The sequence below is a fragment of the Rana temporaria genome, chromosome 3 (genome assembly GCF_905171775.1).
Source record: "Rana temporaria chromosome 3, aRanTem1.1, whole genome shotgun sequence".
Classification (NCBI taxonomy): domain Eukaryota; kingdom Metazoa; phylum Chordata; class Amphibia; order Anura; family Ranidae; genus Rana; species Rana temporaria.
The window spans coordinates 312984230-313008967 of record NC_053491.1 but is presented as its reverse complement, the minus strand read 5'-3'; the positions used below and the strand labels follow the sequence as shown (position 1 = coordinate 313008967).

The window sequence follows — 24738 nt, the reverse complement described above, 5'->3', positions numbered from 1 at the left end:
CTGCTCCATGCCGCAGGACTTTGCCAAGCAAGAGGCCCAATCTTCCCCCATCTCCGTGGGGATGTCTAGACCTTCAGGCCCTGGGTTCCTATGAAGGATCCACTGTCCTGGGCCCATATAGCACTCTGGCAACAGAAACATTAGGCACCCAAAGGTTTCTAAGTTCTGGGCCCAGGGTCCAGCTCTCTAAAAAGAAAAGCATTATGGGCTATACCCCAAGGGTTTGGGGTCCGGTTACTGACCACTTTAGCGCTGAGGCCTTTGGACAGAACCGGTAGCTCACCTAATCCCAAGGATGCGGAGGCAAGCTAAACCATGACCAACACCTAAGACACTGGCGTAAAAACTGAGGTACTCCTCCTATGGGAGGGGGTTATATAGGGAGGGGCATTTCCTGTTTGAGATTGCCAGTGTCAACACCTGAAGGTACTCCATATAACCCATATAGTAATGAATATGCCGCTCTGTGTCCCGTGATGTACGATAAAGAAATGGCCTCATGTCTGCACCTATAAACACACCGATGGCATTTGTAAAGGCTTTAGCCCGGTCTGATTGTGCAACAAGGGGCTCTTAAATGCTGCAGTGATAAGCGGTTGTTGAGCAGCTTTTGTTTTTCACTTTTGTTTTCACTCCTGTCAGTGAAACAACGGGGTGATGCCGCTTCAAATGCCTGGCCATGCTTGATGTTTTTCCACTGTCATATGGCTTTCTTGTGCCACAGTGCCTACACACCCTCACGGTTTTATCCACTAACCTCTTTCCTTCATCATTATATTTGACAGGGAAGCCAAAATGCTTCCATACAGGGGATTTAAATGACGCGGGGCATTCAAGCTCCTCCGTTCCTCCGCTGGCCATGACCAGTGGACCATGTGGACTGAACATCTGCACAACTTTTTTTTTTTTTCAGAAATCAATCCGCGGATCATGTGTGTTCGGTTTGGATTAATATCTTCGGTACGGATCAATGACGATCCGTTGCACCACTACTATTGACACTCTAAAGCAGGGGTAGGCAACCTCAGCAGTCCAGCTGGGATGAGACTATAAATCCCATCATGCCTTTGCCTCTAGGAGTCATGCTTGTGATTGTCAGGGTCTTGCGATATCTCATGGGACTTGTAGTTTCACGACAGCTGGAGGCCCGAGGTTGCCTACCCCTGCCCTAAAGGCTCTTGAAAATGGCCATTTATTTTGCTGAGATTTAATTGTTCATAACAAAGTATACGACATGTCATAGGCAAATACACATTTGAATACTGTAAACAATCTTGACTCTGAAAATATGTGCAAATACAACTCAAAGTGGTCATCTACAGTAGGACGCTAGCATCAGTGGTATATAGTTAGATGATTCATAGTATTATTTATTTTATTTATTTCAGGTACTTATATAGCGCTGTCAATTTACGCAGAGTTTTACATACACATTGTACATACAATTGTTTCTAGTGATTCCCTGGTTAGCTGAAACCTATTTCCTTGACTAAACGCATATTAAACAAATGTAGGCCATTATGAGTGGTGTACAAAGGGAGGCTATTTTTTGGGTTGGTAGGTATGGTGGTAATAAGTGGTGTAAGGACAGGGGATAGGAGTAGAGAATTGATCAAATGGGGTAGCATAGGAAGAAGATTATGGTAGGGCTGGAAAAAAGGGCGAAAATCCCCTTCCTAAGAGGCCATGGTCAAGAGGATCAGAGAAGTATTTAAAATTGACATCTCTCTTCCAGCACTCTAGTGTAGGATATCCTTGGTTGCCAGATATTTAAGCTGTTGTTTTTTCTACTTCAATTGATGAGGTTGTATACTGTACTGTATAGTCCCTCCCATGTCAGGCTGTGCTTGGCTCTTTTGGCAAGTGCAATTCAGTGCATCTTAAAGCGGTGGTTCACCCTCCTTAACATCATTATAGCATTAAATTCGGCATCGTAGCGCGAGCTACAGTATGCCGGTCTTAAATTTTTAATCCCCGTACTCACTGTGCTATGGATCATTGAAGATTCCGACTCCCGCGGGGAATGGGCGTGCCTATGGAGAGGGAGGATAATTGATGGCCGGCTCTGGCACGTCACGCTCCCCGAAGACAGCCGGAGTAGGTCTCGGCTCTTCACGGCGCCTGCGCACAGGCTATGCGCAGGCGCCATGAAGAGCCAAGCCTATTTCGGCTATTTCCGGAGAAGCGTGACGTGCCAGGGCCGGCCGTCAATCACCTTCTCTCACCATAGGAACGCCCATTCCCCGGAATCTTCAATGATCCATAGCACAGTGAGTACGGGGATAAAAAATGTAAGACCGGCATACTGTAGCTCGCGCTACGATGCCGAATGTAATGGTAGAATAAAAAAAACTTTTTTTTTTTTTTTTAATAGGGTGAACCCCCGCTTTAATAGGACATGTCCTAGTTAAAAAAAAATAGCCAGGCACATGTTCATGATGCCATTGTTGGTGTAGGGTTCACATGGGGATTGGGTAAACTTTTAAATGGCTGTCCACATGATCCCTAACATTGGTTGGATTTTTCATGGATATTTAATGAAAATATCTAATAGGAAGGGGAATGGGGAAGTTCTTCATATAGAATATGTATAACTGTCACTGTATTAAATATTCCCATCTCTTACCAAGAATCTGCTAACAAATTGATTAAAGTGTATGTACACCTTAACAATAAACTTACCTTGTTTCCTCTCTGTTGGTCTGTTAGATCTGTTAAACAAAGCATTTTCAATTACGAGTGCTTTCACACTGAGGTGCTGTGCTGGCAGGGCATCAAAAAAAAGTCCTGCAAGCAGCTTCTTTGCAGCGCATTAGGAGCGGTGAATACACCGCTCCTAAAGCGCCCTTTCCCATTGAGACGCTTTTTTAACGCCAAATCGCGGAGCTTTACCAGCGTTTTTCGGGCGCTGGTAGTGTGAAAGGGCTCTGAAAGCACGCAGGCTTTCACATTGGGATTGCAAATGAGTCTTTTTTTTTTTTAACACAAAACCGCCTGAAAAATGCCCCAATGTGAAAGGGAATTGATAAGTATTGTTCTTAGGTCTTTGTGTGGATTGAAAAATAACCCTCCGTGTTGTTTTTGACAAGGCTTTCCAATATTCGCTTCTAAACATCATGCTTCTGATCCTTACATGCTTTGAGTAATAATTATAGAAATAATTTACTGCTGTTATGTGCTGCAGATTTTAGACACTGTCAACAAAGGATGGTGTAAAAGTGCTGTCAGAAAATCAAATCAGTGGACCAAAATCCTAAATCATTATGAGCTTTAGAGGTACTTAAAGCGGATGTGCCATGAAAAAAAATATTAAAAGCCAGCAGCTACAAATATTGCAGCTGCTGACTTTTAACATTAGGACACTTGCCTGTCCTGAAGTCCAGCGCCGTCCGCAGCAGAGGGCGAGCAATCACTCGTCACTCTGCTGCTCCCCCCGCCATCCTCAGTGAGGGAATCAGGAAGTGAAGCGCTCCGGCTTCACTACCCGGTTCCCTACGGCGCATGCGCGAGTCGTGCTGCGTCGCTGATTGGCTCCCGCTGTGCTCTGGGAGCCGAGTGTTCCCAGAGCACAACGGGGGGAGGACGGGAGGTGACGTTCTGCCCGCAGTTTACCCGAAACTGTGTGGCCGGAAGTGGGTGCAAATACCTGTCTTTAGACAGGTATCTGCACCCCCCTCCCCCCTGAAAGGTGTCAAATGTGACACTGGAGGGGGGAGGGTTCCGATCAGCGTGAGTTCCACTTTAGGGTGGAGCTCCGCTTTAAAGAGAAATTCCCCGACCCCCACCCCCCCAGATTAATTTTAATATTAACCCCTTCTTACCTAGTATGCTGGGGTTTGTAGAAAATCCAGCCCCGTCATTTGGGAAAAGCAGCAGCACTGCTTAGTCCGCCATTTTCTTTGGGATGTCATCAGTTGGCTGGCTATCTCTCTTGGGTTCTAGTAGCTAGCCACCTAAAGGCACTGCACAGTGCATGCACCATGGTTTGTACACAGCCTCAAAACCTCCTGGTGTCTGTGATGTGGGCATCCAAGGAGGTTTTGCCTGGAGAGGAGGGGCATCATTCTGACATAGACCAGAAAGGCAAAAGCACTGGCTGCATTGCTGAAAAAAAGGAATCCCCCACTTTGCTCACGTATTTATTGTTTGTTCATCAGGCTCCTCCTCCCCCTTTTGAGAAAATGTAAAAAAAAAAAATGTGTGTATGTGTATATATATATATATATATATATATATTTACAAGGGGGAGGGGCCTGATGAACAAACAATAAATACGTGCGCAAAGTTCCACTTTTTAAAGAGGATCTGAAGGGCAAACTATTAATCGTCATTATTGCCTGTAGTTTCCTTGCAGCTGACCCATTACTGACGTGTACCATTCCTTGTTCATCATTATGCTTCTGTACAGAGACAACTATCTTTGTAGAAACAGGAATTTGCTTAAGAGCCTCCAGCACAGGAGCACAATCTGATAGTATTGACATCATCAAATCTCTTGAGATCAACAGTCACAGCCAGCAGTGCCTGAGATCTCACACTGCAGATATACAGCTATGAGGATGTATACATACACAGGAGTATCTAGGCACCCACACGATTCCAGGAATCATAGTGCTATTTTACAGAAAGGATTCCAGACAAAAGAAACATGCATCAGAATACTGCTTAGAACAATAAACCTGTCTAGATACTTTATAAGATAGAAAATCCACACTTTTTTTGCATTCAGGTCCACTTGGCACCAGAATTACATAATGTTGTACTGGCGCGTGCACGACACAGTGCCTTGGTATTGCTTTCCTCTGAAATTATTGAAGACAACGACATGCCTGTGCCAGCACAACACACCTGGTTTGTGAAGATTTCAGCTGCATAGTGCTTTGTGGGCTACACACTAAAGATCTCCAGGCCACACTGTTATGCCGCGTACACACGGTCGTTTTTTGTGATAGTTTTTTGTGATGAAATAAAACAACGTTTTAAAAAAACCTCATTTAAAATGATCGTGTGTGGGCTTCACATGTTTTTTTTGTCTTCTAAAAAACGACCAAAATTTTTTTCGAACGTGCTTACATTTTTTATGTCGTTTTTCAAAATGTCGTTTTTTGTGTCATAAAAAATGATCGTGTGGGGGCTAAAACGACGTTTAAAACAACGTTTTTAAACCCCGCGCATGCTCAGAAGCAAGTTATGACGTGAGCTTGAATGGAACAGAGTGCCGTCGTACGTGTTGTACGTAACCACGCTTTGCAAGAGCATTTTCAGAAAACGATGATGTGTGGGCAACGTCGTTTTTAAAAATGAAGTTTGAAAAACTTCGTTTTTTTTTCATGGTAAAAAACAACGTTTTTTTCCCAAGACAAAAAACAACCGTGTGTACGCCGCATTAGAAGAAATATTATTATATGCTGAAACTTCTGTATGATATACTAAAAGTGTTCTTTGCCTTTCAAAGAAAATTAGTCTATATTGTCCACAGTAGCCAGTCAAATTCATGTTGTCATTTTTCCCTGCTAGCTTTAAACTGAATGAAGTATATGTGGTCGCATTGTACAACACAGAACATTGTTCTTTACTCAGCTGGAAGGAACATATCTCATGCCCTGTCAATTATTTTTATTTGTGATGTGCATTGTATGTGACTAGCTTTGCTTCCACTAGTTTTGTCACATTTGCTAATACAATAAGTGTTAATTTTTGGCTTATTTATTTATGAGTATTACATCTTCAGATGATTTTCCACCTTCAGGTGATCTGGCCCTGATACAGCAACTAAGTGAAAACCCTCTGGTGTCACAGAACATGCTGGCTATGGAAGCTTTGAATGACTTGAAATTGCTGCACCGATACTTGGAAATCTTTGGAGTGACAGACAAGGTTTGTACCCAAGGTACTTTGTCTTGAATTTAAAGATGCCCACACATTTCATATGGAAAAAATAAAAACAAAAAAACAATACATTACTTGATCTTTTGTGCCACTTCCAGGGGCGGACTGACCATTGAGTCACTCGGGCACTGCCCGAGGGCCCCATTCCACTAGGGGGCCCCATCAGGGTTGCCAGGCTCAGTAAAACCAGGGACAGTATGTAAAAATCTGTGTTTTTTTTAGATCTGTCCCTGATATGTCCGAAACTGACATGCTTTTAATGTGAAGATCCCAAGATTTTAGCTGCCCCGCCTCTGCACTGCCTCCTGGCGTGGTGGCCATCTGTAAGCCAGAGGGGCCCCATAATCTTCTATTGCCCGGGGGCCCCATGAGTTGTCAGTCCGCCCCTGGCCACTTCATATTTACTTAAAAACATTAAATTCTCAGCAGATACACAATTCTGCTAGCAGGCAGGTTTTTTACTTTACTAGAGAAAACTAAAATACTGCTGTTGCTTGCAACAGAAAAAAACATCTATTTATGTGGCTGGCCCTACATTGAAATTTTTTATAACTAAAGAAAACAGACAAAGAACACGTATTATTAGCAGCCAATGGTCATTTAGCACTAATGAAAAAGGTCTTTGTGCAATTTTCATTTTCTGGTAAATAGGCCTTTTTTTGGAGCAGTACAAATACTGTATGGTTCTTTTTATGGACAGTATACTTACCTGCTGCTTTCATTGGACCGTACCAGCATCAGTCAAGCCATAACAGCCATTTTAAAAGGGACCTGGGTGGCCAGGAAATAAGCCCTTATAGCAGGCATGGCAGACTCAAGTCTAAAGATGGACTGCAACGGCAGTCTCGCCTTCATCTGTAGGCCACGTTTTGACATAATGATATAAATGGAAATTGCATCTTTTTTATAATAAAAACATTTGCTTACTCAATTTCTCTTACCAGCTGCAACTTTTTTTTTCCCTCAGTATAGGCCGATACATATTCTTCTACCTATTTTTGTTAAAAAAAAATCGCAATAAGCGTTTATCGATTGGTTTACGCAAAATGTATAGCGTTTACAAAATAGGGGATAATTTTAATGGCATTTTTATTAATATTTTTTTTTTTTTTACTAGTAATGGCGGCGATCAGCGTTTTTTTTTCGTGACTGCGACATTATGGAAGACACATCGGACACTTTTGACACATTTTTGGGACCATTGTCATTTTCACAGCGAAAAGTGCTATAAAAATGCACTGATTATTGTGAAAATGGCAGTGAAGGAGTTAACCACTAGGGGCCGCTAAGGGGTTAAGTGTGCCCTAAGGGAGTGATTCTTACTGTAGGGGGCGTGGATGTAGGTGTGACGTCACTGATCGTTGTTCCCTATAACAGGGTACAGACGATCAGTGACACTGCCACAGAGAAGAACGGGAAAGGTGTGTTTACACACACCTCTCCCTGTTCTTCAGCTCCGGTGACCGCTCGCGGGACACCGACGTATATTGGCGTTAGGCGGTCCTTAAGTGGTTAAATTCACTGTGTAGCCCAAATTTACTGACCAGATTTGGTGTGCAGCATCCTATTTAGCTCCAATTCAGTGCTCATCTGCCCCTTCTTCAGCACAATACAAACCTGTATGACTACATGGTGTTTTTGTTTTGTGACCTAATGAATACTTAGATACAAGAGTTTTTTTTTTAAAGCTAACATTTAAGAGATATTGCAAATGGGTATAGAGGCTGCAGTATAGCAGGGTTAGGCTGCAAATAAGACTGAAAGTGATTGTAAAGTCAAATTTTTTTGCCTTTAAAATACATTAAGATAAAAAAAACTTTATTGGAAAAGAAAAGATTAAAAAACCTTCTGACTTTACAATCCCTTTAATGCAGGGGTCTCAAACTGGCAGCCAGACTGTAGTAGTTTCAAGGTGGTTATGCAATGTGCAGGGCAGCAGAGGCATGGAAGGAACCTATTTGTTGCTGTCAGCAGCTGGTCCCAGTGGATAATGATAAGCAGGGCTTTTTTTTCAGCTGGAACTTGGTGAAACTCAGTTCCACCACCTTTGGCTCAGACCCTCTGCTCCTTGCTCACAACTATCACTTGTAAATACTGAAGTCCGGGTTCTGTGTTTACAAGTGACAGATTGTCTCCCAACAGTTCCCACAGATCTGATCTCCTGAGCGGCTCCCACTTAGTGCAGGATGGGGCTATGGGAGATGGAGGTGTCTGAAGTGCAGTGCAGATGCCAACACCCCCACGGTAGAATCTCCCTGCAAGTGAGAGAGACAGGGCCACCTACAGTGAGCAGGGAGATACTAGAGCCGGCTGTGTGCTTCAGCTTATTACATTAACAAAATTAAGACATATGGAAGATGAACTCTGCAAGTGTAAGTAGCTGTCAAGGTTAGGGGTCAGGCTCAGAGACCAGTATACCTGTAGACAGACTCCCACCGACCAGCAGGATTGGTATACAAGCAGGTCACCCTGGCAAAGAACAGGCTCGTCTGTGGTGTGAATACTAAGTATTAACCAGTATTCACCAGAGCTCCTGATGGTGAAGATAGGTTTTGGGGCGTGTTAGTACCATGTCACAGGCCTGAATTGGCGACGCTGACGAGCACTGATAATGCAACACCGATGAGGTGGCACTGACAATGGGCACTGATAGGTGGCACTGATATGCAGTACTGATGGGCATTGGTAGGAGGCACTGATGGGCACTCATGGGTGGCACTGGTGGGCACTGAAAGGCTGCACTGATGGGTACTTATTGGTGGCACTGATAGTCGGCACTGCTGGGCACTGATACGTGGCACTTATATGCGGCACTGGTAGATGGCACTGATAGGCATCCCTGGTGGCACTGGCAGTGGTAGGCATTGTGGGTGGGCACTAATTGGCAGAGGCTTGGGCATAGATTGTCAGCTGCCTGGACGGGATCTAAGGGGGGGTTGCACTGATATGCTATCAGCACAGACCCCTCCTGTCAGGAGAGCAGCCGATCGGCTCTCCTCTACTCGCGTCTGTCAGCTGATCAACGGCTCTTCCTGGTTACCTAGATCAGACTGACGCACGGCACCACCGATCGCCCTGGAGGCGCGCATCTGCTTGTATCATATGACGTCCAGTCAGGATAACAGAACCACTTTGCCAATGTCATTTTGCTATATGGCGGGCAGCAAGTGGTTAATGCCCCTTTCAGACCCTCCCACTGTCAGTGAAGTTAGACTGCACCCACTGTTTGATGTGGTTTGGAAGGTGTGTGTGTAAGGGGGTGGGGAGTCGTGGTTAAGTTCCTGCACCTATTTTCTGCGAAAAAAAGCCCTGGTGATAAGTGGTAGTCGGCATAATTTCCTGTTTTAGCAATTGTGCACTGTGTGTATGACTGCTTATTCCAATAGGTATCAGAGTTTGAGATACAGTAGCAGAGTGCACTGTAATTGACTCGGTCAGGCACAAGGCACAAGTTCTTTCTCCAGAGTACCATTGTGAGTGCGGATGCATGCAATCAGTAGTGTGTTTGTTAAAAATATAACATATGGTGGCAAAGGATGTTAATTAAAAATGTTTAACAATATTTACAGGTACAGTAGATGCAGTTAAAAATGCAGTGCTTGTTTGTTAGGTTTTCTATGTGTCTCCTAATAATATATTTTTTTCCCTTAGATTGTTTTTGACATCAGTTTGGCTCGAGGGTTAGATTATTACACCGGAGTAATATACGAAGCCGTGCTGCTCAGTGACAAAACTTTACAGAATCGGTCAATTGGCATTGGCAGCGTGGCAGCTGGGGGTCGTTATGATGAACTGGTGGGCAAGTTTGATGCTAAAGGCAGAAAAGTACCTTGCGTGGGAATCAGCATTGGTATAGAGAGGATCTTTTCTATAGCAGAGAAAAAAGCAGAGGTATAAAAACAAACTGTAGGAAATATATTGTATTTTATGCCAGTTGTTCTTTGTTTTTTTCAAAGTTTTATGAAGATTTTTGCACAAAATGGTACGAACAAAATAGGCAATTTAGACAGGGAGATTTTTAAGAACGTTTGGCCATAGATGAAGCGATTTTCTTTCCTGCTACTCAATTCCCCCATCAACACAGTCAGTGTTGATGGGGAAATCCCTCCCACGGAGCCATTGTTTTCTCCTAGCACAGCGATTACTGCTGATGCTAGCAATAATCGCATGTAAAATCTGACACGCTGCTTGTACCCAAGTTGATCGATCAATTTGGGTACATTCAGCCTTCCCATACATGGTTTGAATCAGCACAGGGGAGGGGAGGTCTCTCTGGCCTAGATCATCTCCTTAAAGTGAAATTCACCCTAATACTAAAATCTCTAAATCTATTGGCAAGACTAGCCTATCTAGCCCTTTAAAGAAGAAATTACTATACATACCTTTTCTGAAGTACGCTACGGTCCAGGCTCCAGCTGCAGAAGCTATGCAGAAGAGACAGCCGATGTCACCTGGGAAGTGACGTCACCCATAGACTTAAAGTCACTTGCTAGAGTTATTGTAGCTGCTGACTTTTAATAAACACAAGAAAAGACTGGAACTCTGCTTTAACAGAAAAAGTTTTAATGTATTAAAGCAGCCTCAGATTTAGAACATCACCAACACAGTGATAGTATCTAGAAAGATTTTGTGGAGTTTCACTGGGTTATAATACCAGCAGGATAGGAGCTTTTAGCCAGATCCCTGGAGCCTGGTAGAGACCAATGCCTAGCCGCTGAGTTTTTCGCCTAGAAGAAGCAAAAGGGGCCCAGGGAGATGATCATTGTGAAGCCACTTCTAGACCTGAGAAAGTAGGCCATTGGGAGCTAACCCAACATTTGCTTTAGAGTATGGAGTAGGGTAGAGATCTGGATCTGTAAAGTACTTGACCTGGAGGGAGCTTCAAGTGTCACGTTCAACCTGAGAATGCCATGAAGGGAGATGCAACCCTGGGGGGATAAGAGTTGGGCAATTATCCCATTACATTTTTGTATTTGCTTCCCATGATGGATATAGATGACATGTATAGAGATGTGTACATTTTTGCTCAATAATGCTTTCTCACATCCTACAGCATCTGTGTTGTTTAGCTATAGTTCTGACACACTCGCGTGTCTCTGTGCTAGTAATGTACCCGCTACCCTATCTTTAGGAGTCAGGTGAGAAAATCAGAACTACTGAAACCCAAGTACTGGTGGCAACAGCTCAAGCAATGCACCTAGAGGAGAAAATGAAACTTCTTACTATGTTGTGGAATTTCGGGATTAAAGTGAGTATACTCTTCACCATGAACCTCTTTCTTTTCTGACTTCAGTTGTTATAGTAACGTATCTAGCTTGAGACCTTTTTCCTTGCCTGGATGAAACAAAGACAAGTTATGCAGACAGTCTTTGTAAGATAGCTGAACTTGCCAAAACACCATTAACATTGCTGCATTCTTAGAATATTGCTATTACAGCTACTAAGCAATCACCTTTTTATTGTTCAGACAGCTCTTGAAGTAGAAATCATGGCAATGTTCTGAACAAGAAAACCAAACAATACACTGATAATGACCAACAAATGAATACCTTGTATTCTGACTTCAGTTGTTATAGTAACGTATCTACCCTGAGACCTCGATACTTTGCCTGAATGAAGCAAAGACAAGTTTTGCGGACAGTCTTTGTAAGAGAAGTGAACTCACCTGTTACAGCTACTAAGCAATCACATTTTTATTGTTCAGACTGTTCTGGAAGTAGAAGCTATGGGCATGTTCTGAACATGGAAACCATACAATGCACTGATAATGACCAACAAGTAAACACCTTGTATTTCGACTCCAGTTGTTATTGTAACAGATATACTCTGAGACCTCTATAACTTTACAAAGAAATTGAGGGTGCCACTTCAGGCTCTAGTAGGTTCTTATATGCTGACAATCGCTGGGAGGGCATGCAAGGAAAGAGCTCATCTTAGCTCCATAGAAGTCGTGACGAAAGAAAAGAAGTCCCAGAAGCCACACATCACATAAAACCCTCATGTAAAGAGTGGAAGCAACCTCAACCTAGATTCCGTCCAGGCCACACCCCTGACACGTTGCACCACCAACAGGGCTTGGTCATGGGCTTTTTCTAATGGAAAAGCATAAGCCGCACACACAAATGCAATTTTATTGACCATGCAGTTGTTATAAGAAAGGCTCGGTGTGCTCTGCTGTGGACTGTTGAAACCTAAACTCTGATACAATATACTGCACATCATTTATTTTTCACTGTTAAAGCCCCACTCTATCCACCCCCCCCCCCCCCCCAAAACGATATCTACCATTTCCCTGTAACTAATCACTGCAGTAAGTAGTGTTTATGTGATCTCCTCTTCCTACAGCATTCATCTTTCGGCATCAATGCCTGGGGATGTAGGTGGTCCCTACTGAGACAAAACAAATCTTGTACCTGTTAATCTGAAGCGCTCTCTTCTCTACAGCCATTTCTACACTCTGCAAATATCAGTAAGAAGTGCTGAGAGCTGATTGGAGTAAAGGCACCCCTCTCCCCCTTCACATGGGAACAGAGCTAAGGCTGTAAATCTGCTGGGGGTCCATCCCCTGTCACCTTTTTACCTCTTGGTGTCAGGAAAACTTGTCAGAAGTGATTCATACAGATAGCAGAGGATTGAGGCAGCAGACAGAAATGACACTTGGTGCTCTGATTTGAGACAAGTACACACTATAGGGGGATATATTTAGTTCATATCTCACATCTGAGGTATACAAACCCAAATCTTTTGGGTTCTCTTTCCTAGAAGAGGTGCCAGTAAGGGACATGTGATCAACCTAATCTGATGCAGGAGAGAAATTCCCAAACACACCCACTGTGGCCTTGTTGATGTCTCTGCATAAAGTCTAGTGTAGAAAAATATGTCACTGCTAAAATGTTTAGCATAAGCACCAACCATCAAACTTGCCTTGAAAGATTAACTAAAATTCGTGATACAGGAAGCTGGGATGCTGCATAGATACAAAGAGGTAGCCACACCAGATGCAGGATTTGTATTTAAGTCAGTGTCAGCAGATTTTTACTGAGCAATTGCAGCAGTTTACACATATATACAATTACATGGAAACTAGGTTGTACCTTATATATCCCTAAAATGCAGTGCAGACCTTAATTACCTTCTATGCACTGTGTTCTGCTAAAAAGTGTGCTTTAGCACATTCAACATTGGGTTACTGCAAGTGTCAAAATTCTTGCATTTCTGCAAGAACAGCAGCTACATTTAAAAAATCTGGAGATACCAAGAAGTGGCCTGATGTGAACTTATCTTAGATGGGTAGAATAACCTTAGTAAAGATGACAGTTCTACCTAGGCTGCTATATTATTTCAAGACTTTGCCTATCCAGGTTCTAGTTAATGCAACACAGCAATTTCAATCAAGAATTTTCCACTTCATCTGGGGAACAAAGGGTCACAGGTAGCTTGGGTCATGATGTACACTCCCAAGGAAGGGTCTGGGAGTACCAGCTTTAATGAAATACTATGTAGCGGCACAGCTAGCTCAACTGTGCCAACTCCATAGTAAGCATTATAGGCCAGATTGGGTGTCCCTAGAGGCCCAAGTTTGCTCCCCACTTCCAATGGATTTAATCCTATGGACCCCATTGAAACATCGTAAAGCGATTTTGTGCCCTACTCTCCCACTCAATACATCGACATGAGCTATAAATCCTGTATAATAATAATGAGCTAGGCGATGGACCCTATGCTCAGCCCTTACACCGGTGGCTCCCCCCAATTTCCACCTGGTATGCAATCTGAGGGCTTTGGCTGGTGGTTGAATAAAGGACTCTACCGTATAAGAGATTACCTTGACCAAAGAGAGATTCGCTCTCCATCGTACTTTATAGATAGCCTGGAGATGCCCCCCACAGAAAATGTATAATTTTTTACAAACGTTACAGAAAAACTGCTCTGACCTAGCCGTACGTACTGAGAACGGGTGCATGCAGGATGCCTCATCACGGGGTGGGGCGTTTCCATGCTATATAAACTATTTTCCAACTTCTCAGGCAGTCTAACTTACCAGACAGCATGGAAGAAGGACCTGAGCACTAATCCATAAAGGCATTCTAAATGTTGCTCAGAGAGAGGCTGGCTACAAAGTACATGCCAGATGTTACTTGGTCCCGGAGCATCTTTTAAAAATGTATCCCGGTTCTTCGGCCTCCTGCTTCAGGGGATGTGGCCAGATGGGCTTGTTTCTGCACGTATGGTGGACTTGTCCCAAAGTACGCCGATTCTAGATGAAGATACATTCCTTTATCTTTCAGTCACAATGGTTAATGTTACTAAAGATGCAAGAATTGCCCTTCAGAACAAACCGGTTGAGCATGTCCCAAGATACACACAGACCTTATTAAAAATGTTTTTAACAGCCAAAATTGTCATTGTGATGGCTTGGAAAAGTCCAGCCTTAGACATGGCCCTAATGAAACGTAAACTCATGTGGATTTTGTTAAATGAAAAAATAGTGAGCATCTTGTGAGATAAACAATCCCTCTTGGATAAAATATGGTGGTCTTGGCTTGCCTTTTTGCAGGTCCCCAATACACAAGGCTTACCCCCAGAATCAGATGGTGGTAGTTCCCCGGATGGACTCACCTTTCTCTCTCTCTTCTCTCTCCTCTCTTCTCCCTTCTCTCTTCTCTCTTCTCCCTTCTCCCTCTCTCCACCCCTCTTTTAACACAAGCTAAAAGTTCTCTCATTGTGAAGAATCGGCTCTTGGTGGCCACATACTTTTGATGTTTATACCTTTGCTAATCCTCTTGCTTGTGCAAGTCTTATCAGTCTGCACAGAGTGACTGAAAGCAAAAAACCTGTGTTGGTAGCCGATAGATTAATGCATTCTATGCAATAAGGTGAAAAGCCTCCTGTGGTGCAGCTGCACCCAGAGCCCCCCTTTACTCACCTTAACCTGGTATTTCCAGTGACTGGGACAAGCACACCAGCTCCAACCAGTGTTTCGGGTCCAGATTGTATAAATTGATAGCAGCGCAGCCATTGGCTCCTGCTGCTGTCAATCAAATCCAATGACGTGGGAAACGGGCTGAATCCTGCTTTCTGCGTCAATAGACGCAGCAGAAGGAAGCGGGAGCGTGCCCACACGAGTGCCCAGAGGGAGATCAGCTCTCCAACAGGGGACTCAAGAAGAGGAGGAGCCAGGAGCACCGCTACAGGATCCCAGAAGAGGAGGATCGAGGCCACTCTGTGCAAAACCAAAAAAAAAAAAGAACCCTTTATCCTTTAACTCCTTAGTAGCCAGACCAAGCCCTAATGACTTTATAATCCTAGATCTTTACAGATCTTCAAAAGGTTGAGCACCCCTGGTTGTAAAGGTACAATTGTTTTTCCTAAATAGCTTCCTTTACCTTAGTGCAGTCCTCCTTCACTTACCTCATCCTTCGATTTTGCTTTTAAATGTCCTTATTTCTTCTGAGAAATCCTCACTTCCTGTTCTTCTGTCTGTAACTCCACACAGTAATGCAAGGCTTTCTCCCTGGTGTGGAGTGTCATGCTCCCTTGGACTACAGGAGAGTCAGGACACTCTCTTAACACACAGCTCCTTTCTCTATCTGCAACGTAGAAATGTAAAATAGGACAAAAATGAACCCGGATAATCTTTTTAGTGATTAGGAATGGTACATGATTTATGAACTGAACTTGCACCCTATCTTTGAAAAAAGTTTTGCAAACATAGGGCCAGATCCTCAAAAGAGATACTCCGACTTAAGTGCTGTTCAGTCTGTGTGTAACTTTGGAAACGATCCTCAAAAGGCTTTTTCCAAAGTTACACAGAAGATCCGGCATGTGTAATTGATTTACACTGCCTAATTTTAGGATGCAGTACCGCATCCGCCGCTGGGGGCATTTCGAGTCGAAATGCCGTTGCTAGTATGCAAATTAGCACTTAAGGCGATCCACAAAGCTTTCTAGCTTCTTTTTTGCGCCGTAAGTGTTATTTTGCAAGTGTAAAATTAGGGCTCGTTTTACAAAGTGTAAAGTTAGTCACACCTTGTAAAGGCCCATTGCAGCGACGGCATTTGGTATGCTTTCCCGAGGGAGAACTCCACGTCAATTTGTAAAAAACAAAACCGGCATGGGTTCCCCCCCAGGAGCATACCAGGCCCTTAGGTCTGGTATGGGTTGTAAGGGGACCCCCCCTACGCCGAAAAATTGACGTAGGGGGTCCCCCTACAATCCATACCAGACCCGTATCCAAAGCACGCTCCCCGGCCGGCCAGGAAGGGAGTGGGGACGAGCGAGCGCCCCCCCCCCCCTCCTGAGCCGTGCCAGGCCGCGTGCCCTCAACATGGGGGGGTTGGGTGCTCTGGGGCAGGGGGGCGCACTGCGGGCCCCCCCACCCCAGAGCACCCTGTCCCCATGTTGATGAGGACAGGACCTCTTCCCGACAACCCTTGCCATTGGTTGTCGGGGTCTGCGGGCGGGGGCTTATCGGAATCTGGGAGTCCCCTTTAATAAGGGGGCCCCCAGATACCGGCCCCCCACCCTAAGTGAATGGATATGGGGTACATCGTACCCCTATCCATTCACCTGGAGGCAAAAAGTAAAAGTTAATAAACACACAACACAAGGCTTTTTAAAATATTTTATTATTCTGCTCCGGACGCCCCCCCTGTCTTCGTTATTAGCTCAATTACCAGGGGGGGCTTCTTCCGCTCTCCGGGGGTCTTCTCCGCTCTCCGGGGGGGGTTTCTTCTTCCGCTCTCCGGGGGGGGGCTTCTCCGGACTCCGGGGGTCTTCTTCCATCTTCTCCCCTCTTCCGCTCTTGACTCGGCGAACCCCGGTTCTTCTGCAGCTCTCCGGTGCCTTCTTCTTCAGCGCTGGCTGCCTGCTATGTTTGTGTGTTAGCTCGATTTCAAACAGGCAGCCGGCGCGGTCTTCTGTGGCGTCAGGGTCTTCTGGTCTTCTGTTCTTCCGATGTTGTCTCGTCGCCTGTTGTCGCTGTAATGATGGAAGCGCGCCTTGCATCACATTTATATAGGCATCACCGTCCCATCATGCTCCGGTAGGTTCCTCCTAAGGACCTGGTATGCTCCTGGGGGGGGAACCCATGCCGGTTTTTTCTTTGAAAATTGGCATGGAGTTCTCCCTCAGGAATGCATGCCGCTGTCATTTTTTTTTTCCCCGACGCAACTTTAAGCCGTCGCGATCCTCAAAACTCGGCGTAACGTAACTTCGCGCATGCGCAGTGCGGCCGACGCGCATGCGCAGTACGGCCGGCGCGGGAGCGCGCCTCATTTAAATGGGACTCGCCCCATTTGAATAGGAACGCCTTGCGCCGGCGGAATTTTAGTTACACAGCCTGAAATTTCTAGATAAGTGCTTTGTGGATCAGGCACTTAGGTAGAAACTTTAAGCCAGTGTAACTTAAATTGGATTTTTTAAGTTACGTCAGGTTTTTGTGGATCTGGCCCATAGACTTTAACTAAAACACATATTGGTCTTTCCTTCTTCCACACAGGCGGAAATGCTGTACAAGAAGAATCCTAAATTACTCACACAGCTACACTATTGTGAGAGTGCAGGGATTCCCTTGGTGGCCATCATTGGGGATCAGGAAATAAAAGATGGCGTGGTCAGGCTAAGAGATGTGGCAACTCGGGAGGAGGTAAACACCTGATTAGTCTCTATGTTTATTAAGTGCATCATAAAGTGACCCATTGACATTATATAGTTATTAGGCATTATTTTATTTATTTCAGGTACTTGTATAGCATATATATGTATTGTACATTCACATGAGTCCCTGCCCTCAAGGAGTTTACAATATGAGGTCCCTAACACAGTCATACATACAAATATCAGGGACAATTATCCAACCAGCATGTCTTTGGAGTGTGGGAGGAAGCTGGAGTACTTGGAGGTAACCCACGCAGGCACAGGGAGAACATGCAAATTACATGCAGGTAGTGTCATGGCTGGGATTCAAACCGACTAACCTAGTGCTGCTAGATCAGGCATGTCCAAAGTCAGGCCCGGGGGCCAAATGTGGCCCCCCCTGTTAATTTAATATGGCCCCCCTGGGGATTTGGATATATATATTGTTTGTGGCCCCCAGGGCCACAAATGATATATACTGTATTTATTGGTGCTGCCTTGGAGGGGACAGTGAGGGGGCAGGACGAGCACCGTCAGATTACATGAAGAGAATCTCCTGTTTACTCAGCAGCGTCTCTATTGAAAGTCCCGTCTCCTGGGATGCCATTGGACGACTGTTCTGTCTATCATAGGAGGCAGGACTTTGTATTAAAGAGGCCACAGGGTAAACAAGACATTCTCCTGTTTGTAATCTGTCGGCACTCGTCCCCTCCCTCTGCCCTCCGAGGCTGCAGATGGGCATCGTTCAGGCTGCACTGATGGCAATAGTAAGGCTGCATTCATGGCAATTGTAAGGCTGCATTCATGGCAATGGTAAGCCTGTGCGTGTTATACGCCGATAAATACGGTATATCCAAATAACACGCCCAAGCTCATCCTTAGTCCTAAGCGGCGCTCTGGGATTCATTGGGGCCACAAATAAAAAATATATACAGTATATCCAAATAACACGCCCAAGCTCATGGCTTCACCACACACAGCCACAAAGGCAAGAGAATGCTTGTTGGGCCGTGTATTAGTGCTCAGACGAACACACTTAGACAGAATTTTAATGGTTCAAAGAATGTCAGGCAAAATAGTCGGCCCTCACGCATGTTCACGTAATCAAATCTGGCCCTCTTTGAAAAAAGTTTGGACACCCCTGTGCTAGATGGAAGCGCTGACCACTTAGCCACTGTGCTGCCCACCATTCTCCAGCAATAAAAGATATTTAACAAGTATTCACAAAAAAAAAATGCACATCTTTATACTGCGGTGCTAACATTTTTATACGTGTAGTGAGCATATTACTGTATATTGGATAAAAATGTCCAGCTTGATTATTACCATTAGAGCTATCATTATGGCCTCAACATTTGCCAAGCTCTGCTGTTCTCTACATACAGCCTGATTGCTGACCAAATATTGCAAAATCTGCAGAACTTGAGTGTGAGAAGAAGCAGCACATGCAACTAATAAGTCTGTGTGCGGACAAGAAGCATGCTGATAGGATGATAAAGCAGAGTAACAAAGAGATAAGCATATTATTGTGCTGATTCACTTTTTGGTGTCCAGTCACAGGCTGGGGCGGGTCCACGAAATACCTGGGCTCAAAGGAAGTGGGTTAAATGATGCTGACTAAGGACAGCAAAAAAAGGTACTGCAGGGGAAAGCTCTCAACTGAAATGGAATGCTGCAGCAAGAGCTGGTTTTGTTTGAATGGTCTGTTTATTTCTATCCTGTTATTTTTGGCTGGTGTTCTGCTTTAGAGTTAGGTTCACAATAACGTGGAACCCCAGGCAAATTCTAAATACTCAGTTAAAATACATATATGTTTACTACTTTACCTGGCCCATAGCCAGTCTTGTGATGTACACATCTCTGCTACAAGGTCAAAACCAAAGTGGTGGACCTTTTTGAAGCTGCCGGAGCCGCGATGATATCACTCCCGCGCGTGCGCACTGGAGCCATCAGGGACGGCACGGTCCTTTTTGAAGCTGCAGACGTTTTTCACACAACTGAAAAGGAATAACTTAAAGTGGTTGTAAACCCTTAGGCCGCGTACAGACGAGCATACATGTACGATGAAACCGGTCCGCCGGACCGTTTTCACCGTACATGTCTGCCCGGGGATTTCTGTATGGTGGCTGTACTCACCATCATACAGAAATCCGTGCGTAAACAATACGCGGGGCGTGTCCGCACCATCGCCGCGACAATGACGCGGCGACCTGGGCGGCCCTGCCAGTTAAATGCTTCCACGCATGCGTCAAAGTCATTCGACGCATGCGAGGGATGGCGGGCGCTCGGACATGTACGGTAGGTCTGTACAGACGACCGAACATGTCCCAGCGGGCAGGATTTCAGCGGGCTGTTTTACAACAAGTCCAGAAATATTTCCCGCTGGAAAAAGGCCCGGCGGGCAAATGTTTGCTGGAATCCTGCCCGCTCGGGCCTACACACGACCGAACATGTCTGCTGAAACTGGTCCACGGACCAGTTTCAGCAGACATGTTCGGTCGTCTGTACGGGGCCTTACAGACCCATTCCAAAATGGCACGCTCAGTGCGCCTGCGCCGTTGTCTACAGCGTGCATGCGCCGTAGACATCGGTGCCGTCTTTCTTGCAAGTATCTCCTTAACCTTAATCTAGGCTTACCTGTAGGTGCAAGAAATATCTCCTTAACCTGCACGGTTAAGGAGATACTTGCAAGAAAGACGGCACCGATATCTACGGCGCATGCGCACTGTAGACAACGGCGCAGGAGCACTGAGCGTGCCGTTTTTGAATGGGTCTGTAAGGGTTTACAACCACTTTAAGTTATTCCTTTTCAGTTGTGTGAAACTGCAGCTTCAAAAAGGACTGTGCCATCCCTGATGGCTCCAGTGCGCACGCGCGGGAGTGACATCATCGCGGCTCCGGCCAGACACATCGCAAGGAAGTGAGAGGAATGAGGGACGCTGCGGGGGGTTCGATATTGGGTAAGTTATAACTGTATGCCATGCATACTAGCTCATTCTGCCTTTTTCTTGCACAGTGTTTTTTATTTTTTTTTGGTGGGTTTACTTCTTTAAAGGGGTTGTAAAGGTAAAAAAAAAAAATTCCCTAAATAGCTTCCTTTACCTTAGTGCAGTCCTCCTTCACTTACCTCATCCTTCCATTTTGTTTTAAAAATGTCCTTATTTCTTATGAGAAATCCTCACTTCCTGTTCTTCTGTCTGTAACTCCACACCGTAATGTGAGGCTTTCTCCCTGGTGTAGAGAAAGCCTCTTGAGGGGGTGAGCAGGAGTGTCAGAACACCCACTAACACACGGCTCCTTTCTCTATCTGCAAAGTAGAGATCGTCCTGACCCTCCTGCTCGCCCCTCCCCCCTCAAGAGGCTTTCTCCACATCAGGGAGAAAGCCTCGCATTACTATGTGGAGTTAGACAGAAGAACAGGAAGTGAGAATTTCTCAGAAGAAATAAGGACATTTAAAAACAAAATGGAAGGATGAGGTAAGTGAAGGAGGGCTGCACTAAGGTAAAGGAAGCTATTTAGGGAAATTTATATAAAGGGACCGATTTATGTGTGTTTTACCTAGTCCTGGAGTGTGTGTCAGCGGGGGGGTCAGAAACCTATCTATTAACAAGAAAGGCGTGTCCTTCTTTACTTTATGTTTTTACTATTGAGCTGTTGGCTTTGGATTTAAGACAGTCTTGGAATTCATAAAGATTCAGATATGGACTGTCAAAACTACTGACCTTCACATTAACAGCAAGCTTATTTACTCTACAAATCTAGACCCTTCCATGATTTGTGCATTAACTCCAATATCTAATTTTAAACAATGTTCAGCGCTTTAAAGCTGACCTATAGCCATATAAAAGACACAAATGAATACGTATGTGTATTATAGCTATGTATGTTAATACAGCAAAGTATTTTTTAAATAAGAACAGTGAACCTGAATTTTATATCAGTCTCCTGCTGTAACTGTACAACGGGGCTGGATTCTGAGAGAAAGAAGTAGTTCAGGAACCTAATCAATTCATGTCCTGACCAGAAGCATTCTGATAGGAGTGGAAAGCAGAGTGACAAAGAAATGAGCTCATTGCTGTGCTGCTTCTCCTTTTACTGTGGGTCTAATTCTACCCAGGCTAAGAGGAAGTGGGTTGAATGATGCTGACCATCAGAATGGGAACCAGAAAGAAGTACTGCAGGGGAAAACTTTGGATTGACTGTGAGCAGAATGCACCAATGCTGGTTTTGTTATTTAATTTGTATTAGGCTATTAATTGTTGGCTTGTTATTTTTGGCTTGAGTTTTACTTTAAATAATTTGCAATACCTATATTGTTTTCTTGGGCTACTTTTTACCACCTGTATGAACCTGTAGGGTTACCAGTGGATTTTAGTTTACATATTAACTTTCTGCCAGGAAACGTGTCAAAGTGCTATATCAGAGTTCTCATATTTTACATCCACAGCCACCCCTCTGTCTAAGATTCTGCTTACTTCCTCATAAAAAGAAAATAGTTTTGTTTGCAACAATGTTCTTAGATAAATTCATGCTGGCTGTCGCTAATTATATTATTTTCTGTCAGTTGCTCATGTATAGGCAACACACCAATCCTTTGGTACCAAGCCAGCCATTAAAGTGACCCTGTCACCAAACTGAAAGTGGCAATAAACACTATCCTTCTAAAGCAGGGGTCTCCAAACTATGGCCATTCAGCTGTTCAGAAACTGCGATTCCCGTCATGACCAGTCAGGTCTGCGAATGTCAGAGTTTTACAATGCCTCATGGGACGTTTTGTACCACAACAGCTGGAGGACCGTAGTTTGGAGATTTCTGTTCTAAAGAATAAAGTAAATACTTGTACCTCTTTCCACACAGCAAAAAGATCCCAGATAGCAAGCAATTGAGCTGCAAGTTTGGAAATGACTAGCTAAGCTATTGCTAGACTTGCCAGGCTTCACAGGTTTATTGCACAGTTGCAGCAAGTCCGCATTTCAAGACTCCAGATCAACTTTCTTTGCAAAAATTCTGCAAGTCTGCTGCAAGTTCTGGTTCAGTTAAGTTGTGCGATAGTCATCCCACCACAGGGGGCACTGTGATTTTCAGAGTTCTTGCTGTAGACTTACCACTGTAACTTCACTCTTGCTAGAGACTTGCTACAAATTGGAAAAGTGTCAACTAGAACTTGTGCTTCAATTGCTCTGCAAATGTACAACTTGCCAGTGAAATTGTGCAGCAAGTTAACAAGACTTACAATTGAACACTCTACAAATTTGTGGCAAGTTGTCCTTGCTCTCTGGGATACTATATTAACCACTTGAGATCCGCGCTATGGTCGAAAGACGTCCACAGCGCGGCTCTCAAGTGCCGGGTGGACGTCCTGCTGTTGTTGTTCCCTGTGCGCGCCGCTGGGGGCGCGCAGCTGGGAAACAACGTGCCCGGCGCATCGCTCGGGAGCCGATGCGAATGCCTGGCGGCCGCGATGTCCGCCAGACACTCGCGATCGTCGGTAACACAGCAGGACGTGGAGCTCTGTGTGTAAACACAGAGCTCCACGTGCTGTGAGGGAGAGAGGAGACCGATCTGTGTCCCTTTACATAGGGACACAGCATCGGTCACCTCCCCCAGTCAGTCCCCTCCCCCCACACAGTAAGAACACAATGAGGGAATACATTTAACCCCTACCTCACCCCCTAGTGTTAACCCCTTCACTGTCAGATACATTTATACAGTAATTAGTGCATTTTTATAGCACTGATCGCTGTATAAATGTGAATGGTCCCAAAATTGTGTCAAAAGTGTCCGATACGTCCGTCGCAATATCGCAGCCCTGACAAAAAAAAAACAAAACATAAATCTAACCCCCCATTTTGTAGGCACTATAACTTTTGCGCAAACCAGACGCTTATTGCGATTTTTTTTTTTTTTTTTTTTCCAAAAATACGTCGAAAAATACGTATCGGCCTTTAAAAAAAAATTGGGATATTTATTATAGCAACAAGTAAAAAAATATATATATTTTTTTAAATTGTCGCTCTTTTTTTGTTTATAGCGCAAAAAATAAAAGCCGCAGAGGTGATCAAATATAAAACAAGGGGGGAACTAATGCGCAAACCAGCCTAACCCGGGAAAAAATATATATAGTGGTACAAATAAATTAAAAGTTACAATCAAGCAGCAGCCACAACTAATAGTGCTCACGCACTGACAGCATATGATAGACAGGGGGATGTAGTGGCGCTTGCAAATACTAAAAACCGACAATAATTTAAAACAATAAAATATTCTAAACAATGATTCCTAAAGTATGAGAGTGAGTCCGTCCTCTACTGGGGTAAAAATGTGTAACACTCGAGGTCTATGCCCAAAGAATACCATCCAACATCAATAATTAGATGTGGAAGGAACTGCGAGTGAATAAATAATGAAATCCAATGGATAAAAGTGCCTGACTGGCCGCACAGTGTACATGGGATAATAATCCTTTTTTTAAAAATATGTGTCATAAATCCTTAAAGTGCTTGATGAAAAACAAGTGCAAAGTGCTAATAATTAAAACAATAATAGCAGTGAATGAAAGCTCCAGCTCTCCTGGAAAGTGGTTAATTACTAATTAGCAAACACATGCAGGAAAAAGCAACAACTGAAAAGAAGTCCAAAAATGCAAGTGTCCTAAAAACCTAAACGGTTCAATCATAAAACTGTTGTTTTTCTGTGCAACGAAAAAGATATAATAATATAATAATAAAATAAAAAATAAAATAAAAAAATAAAAAAAATCATAAATAATAGTCCAAAAACAGATAGTACAATATCACTGCAGGATTAGTGATAGTGAATAAAACTATATCCAGTGCACAATCAAGTGATAATGAAAATATTAAAAATAAAGTCCAAAGTGCAAAGTGCATCTGTGCTCCATTCAACAATTCAGATGATCAGTGGTTAATTCAGTGAAGACTTGTTACATTGTGCTCATTCAATGAAGACTTGTTACATTGTGCTCATATGTCTGTGAATCAAACCAGCCCGATTTTCCTCAGTGTGGGGATTATTTTTACCAGCCTCTTACCTTCTTGAGGCTTTTACCAAGCCTGTAACAGGAGCTGCTCTGCAGTCACATAAATACAATCCAGGATCCAAAGACGGCTCACACTCCTCCCCATTCAGGCTCTCAAAAAGAAACACAGGAATGCCTCCATAGCATAAAACCACAGGATATCAGTTTAATA

At 44.1% G+C, this 24738-nt stretch overlaps 1 protein-coding gene across 2 annotated transcripts in view; it reads left to right on the top strand.

Annotated features, from left to right (window-relative positions):
- The window catches only part of LOC120932456 (histidine--tRNA ligase, cytoplasmic-like), a 184115-nt gene that overhangs the window by 141446 nt on the left and 17931 nt on the right, over positions 1-24738 (top strand). Inside the window, exons 10-13 of one of the 2 annotated variants that reach the window (XM_040344817.1) lie at positions 5750-5877; positions 9541-9780; positions 11021-11137; positions 17390-17536. In XM_040344817.1, coding sequence (XP_040200751.1) covers positions 5750-5877; positions 9541-9780; positions 11021-11137; positions 17390-17536 — 632 coding nt within the window. The remainder of the gene's footprint in view (positions 1-5749; positions 5878-9540; positions 9781-11020; positions 11138-17389; positions 17537-24738) is intronic. The other variant, XM_040344818.1, reaches the window with a different exon arrangement.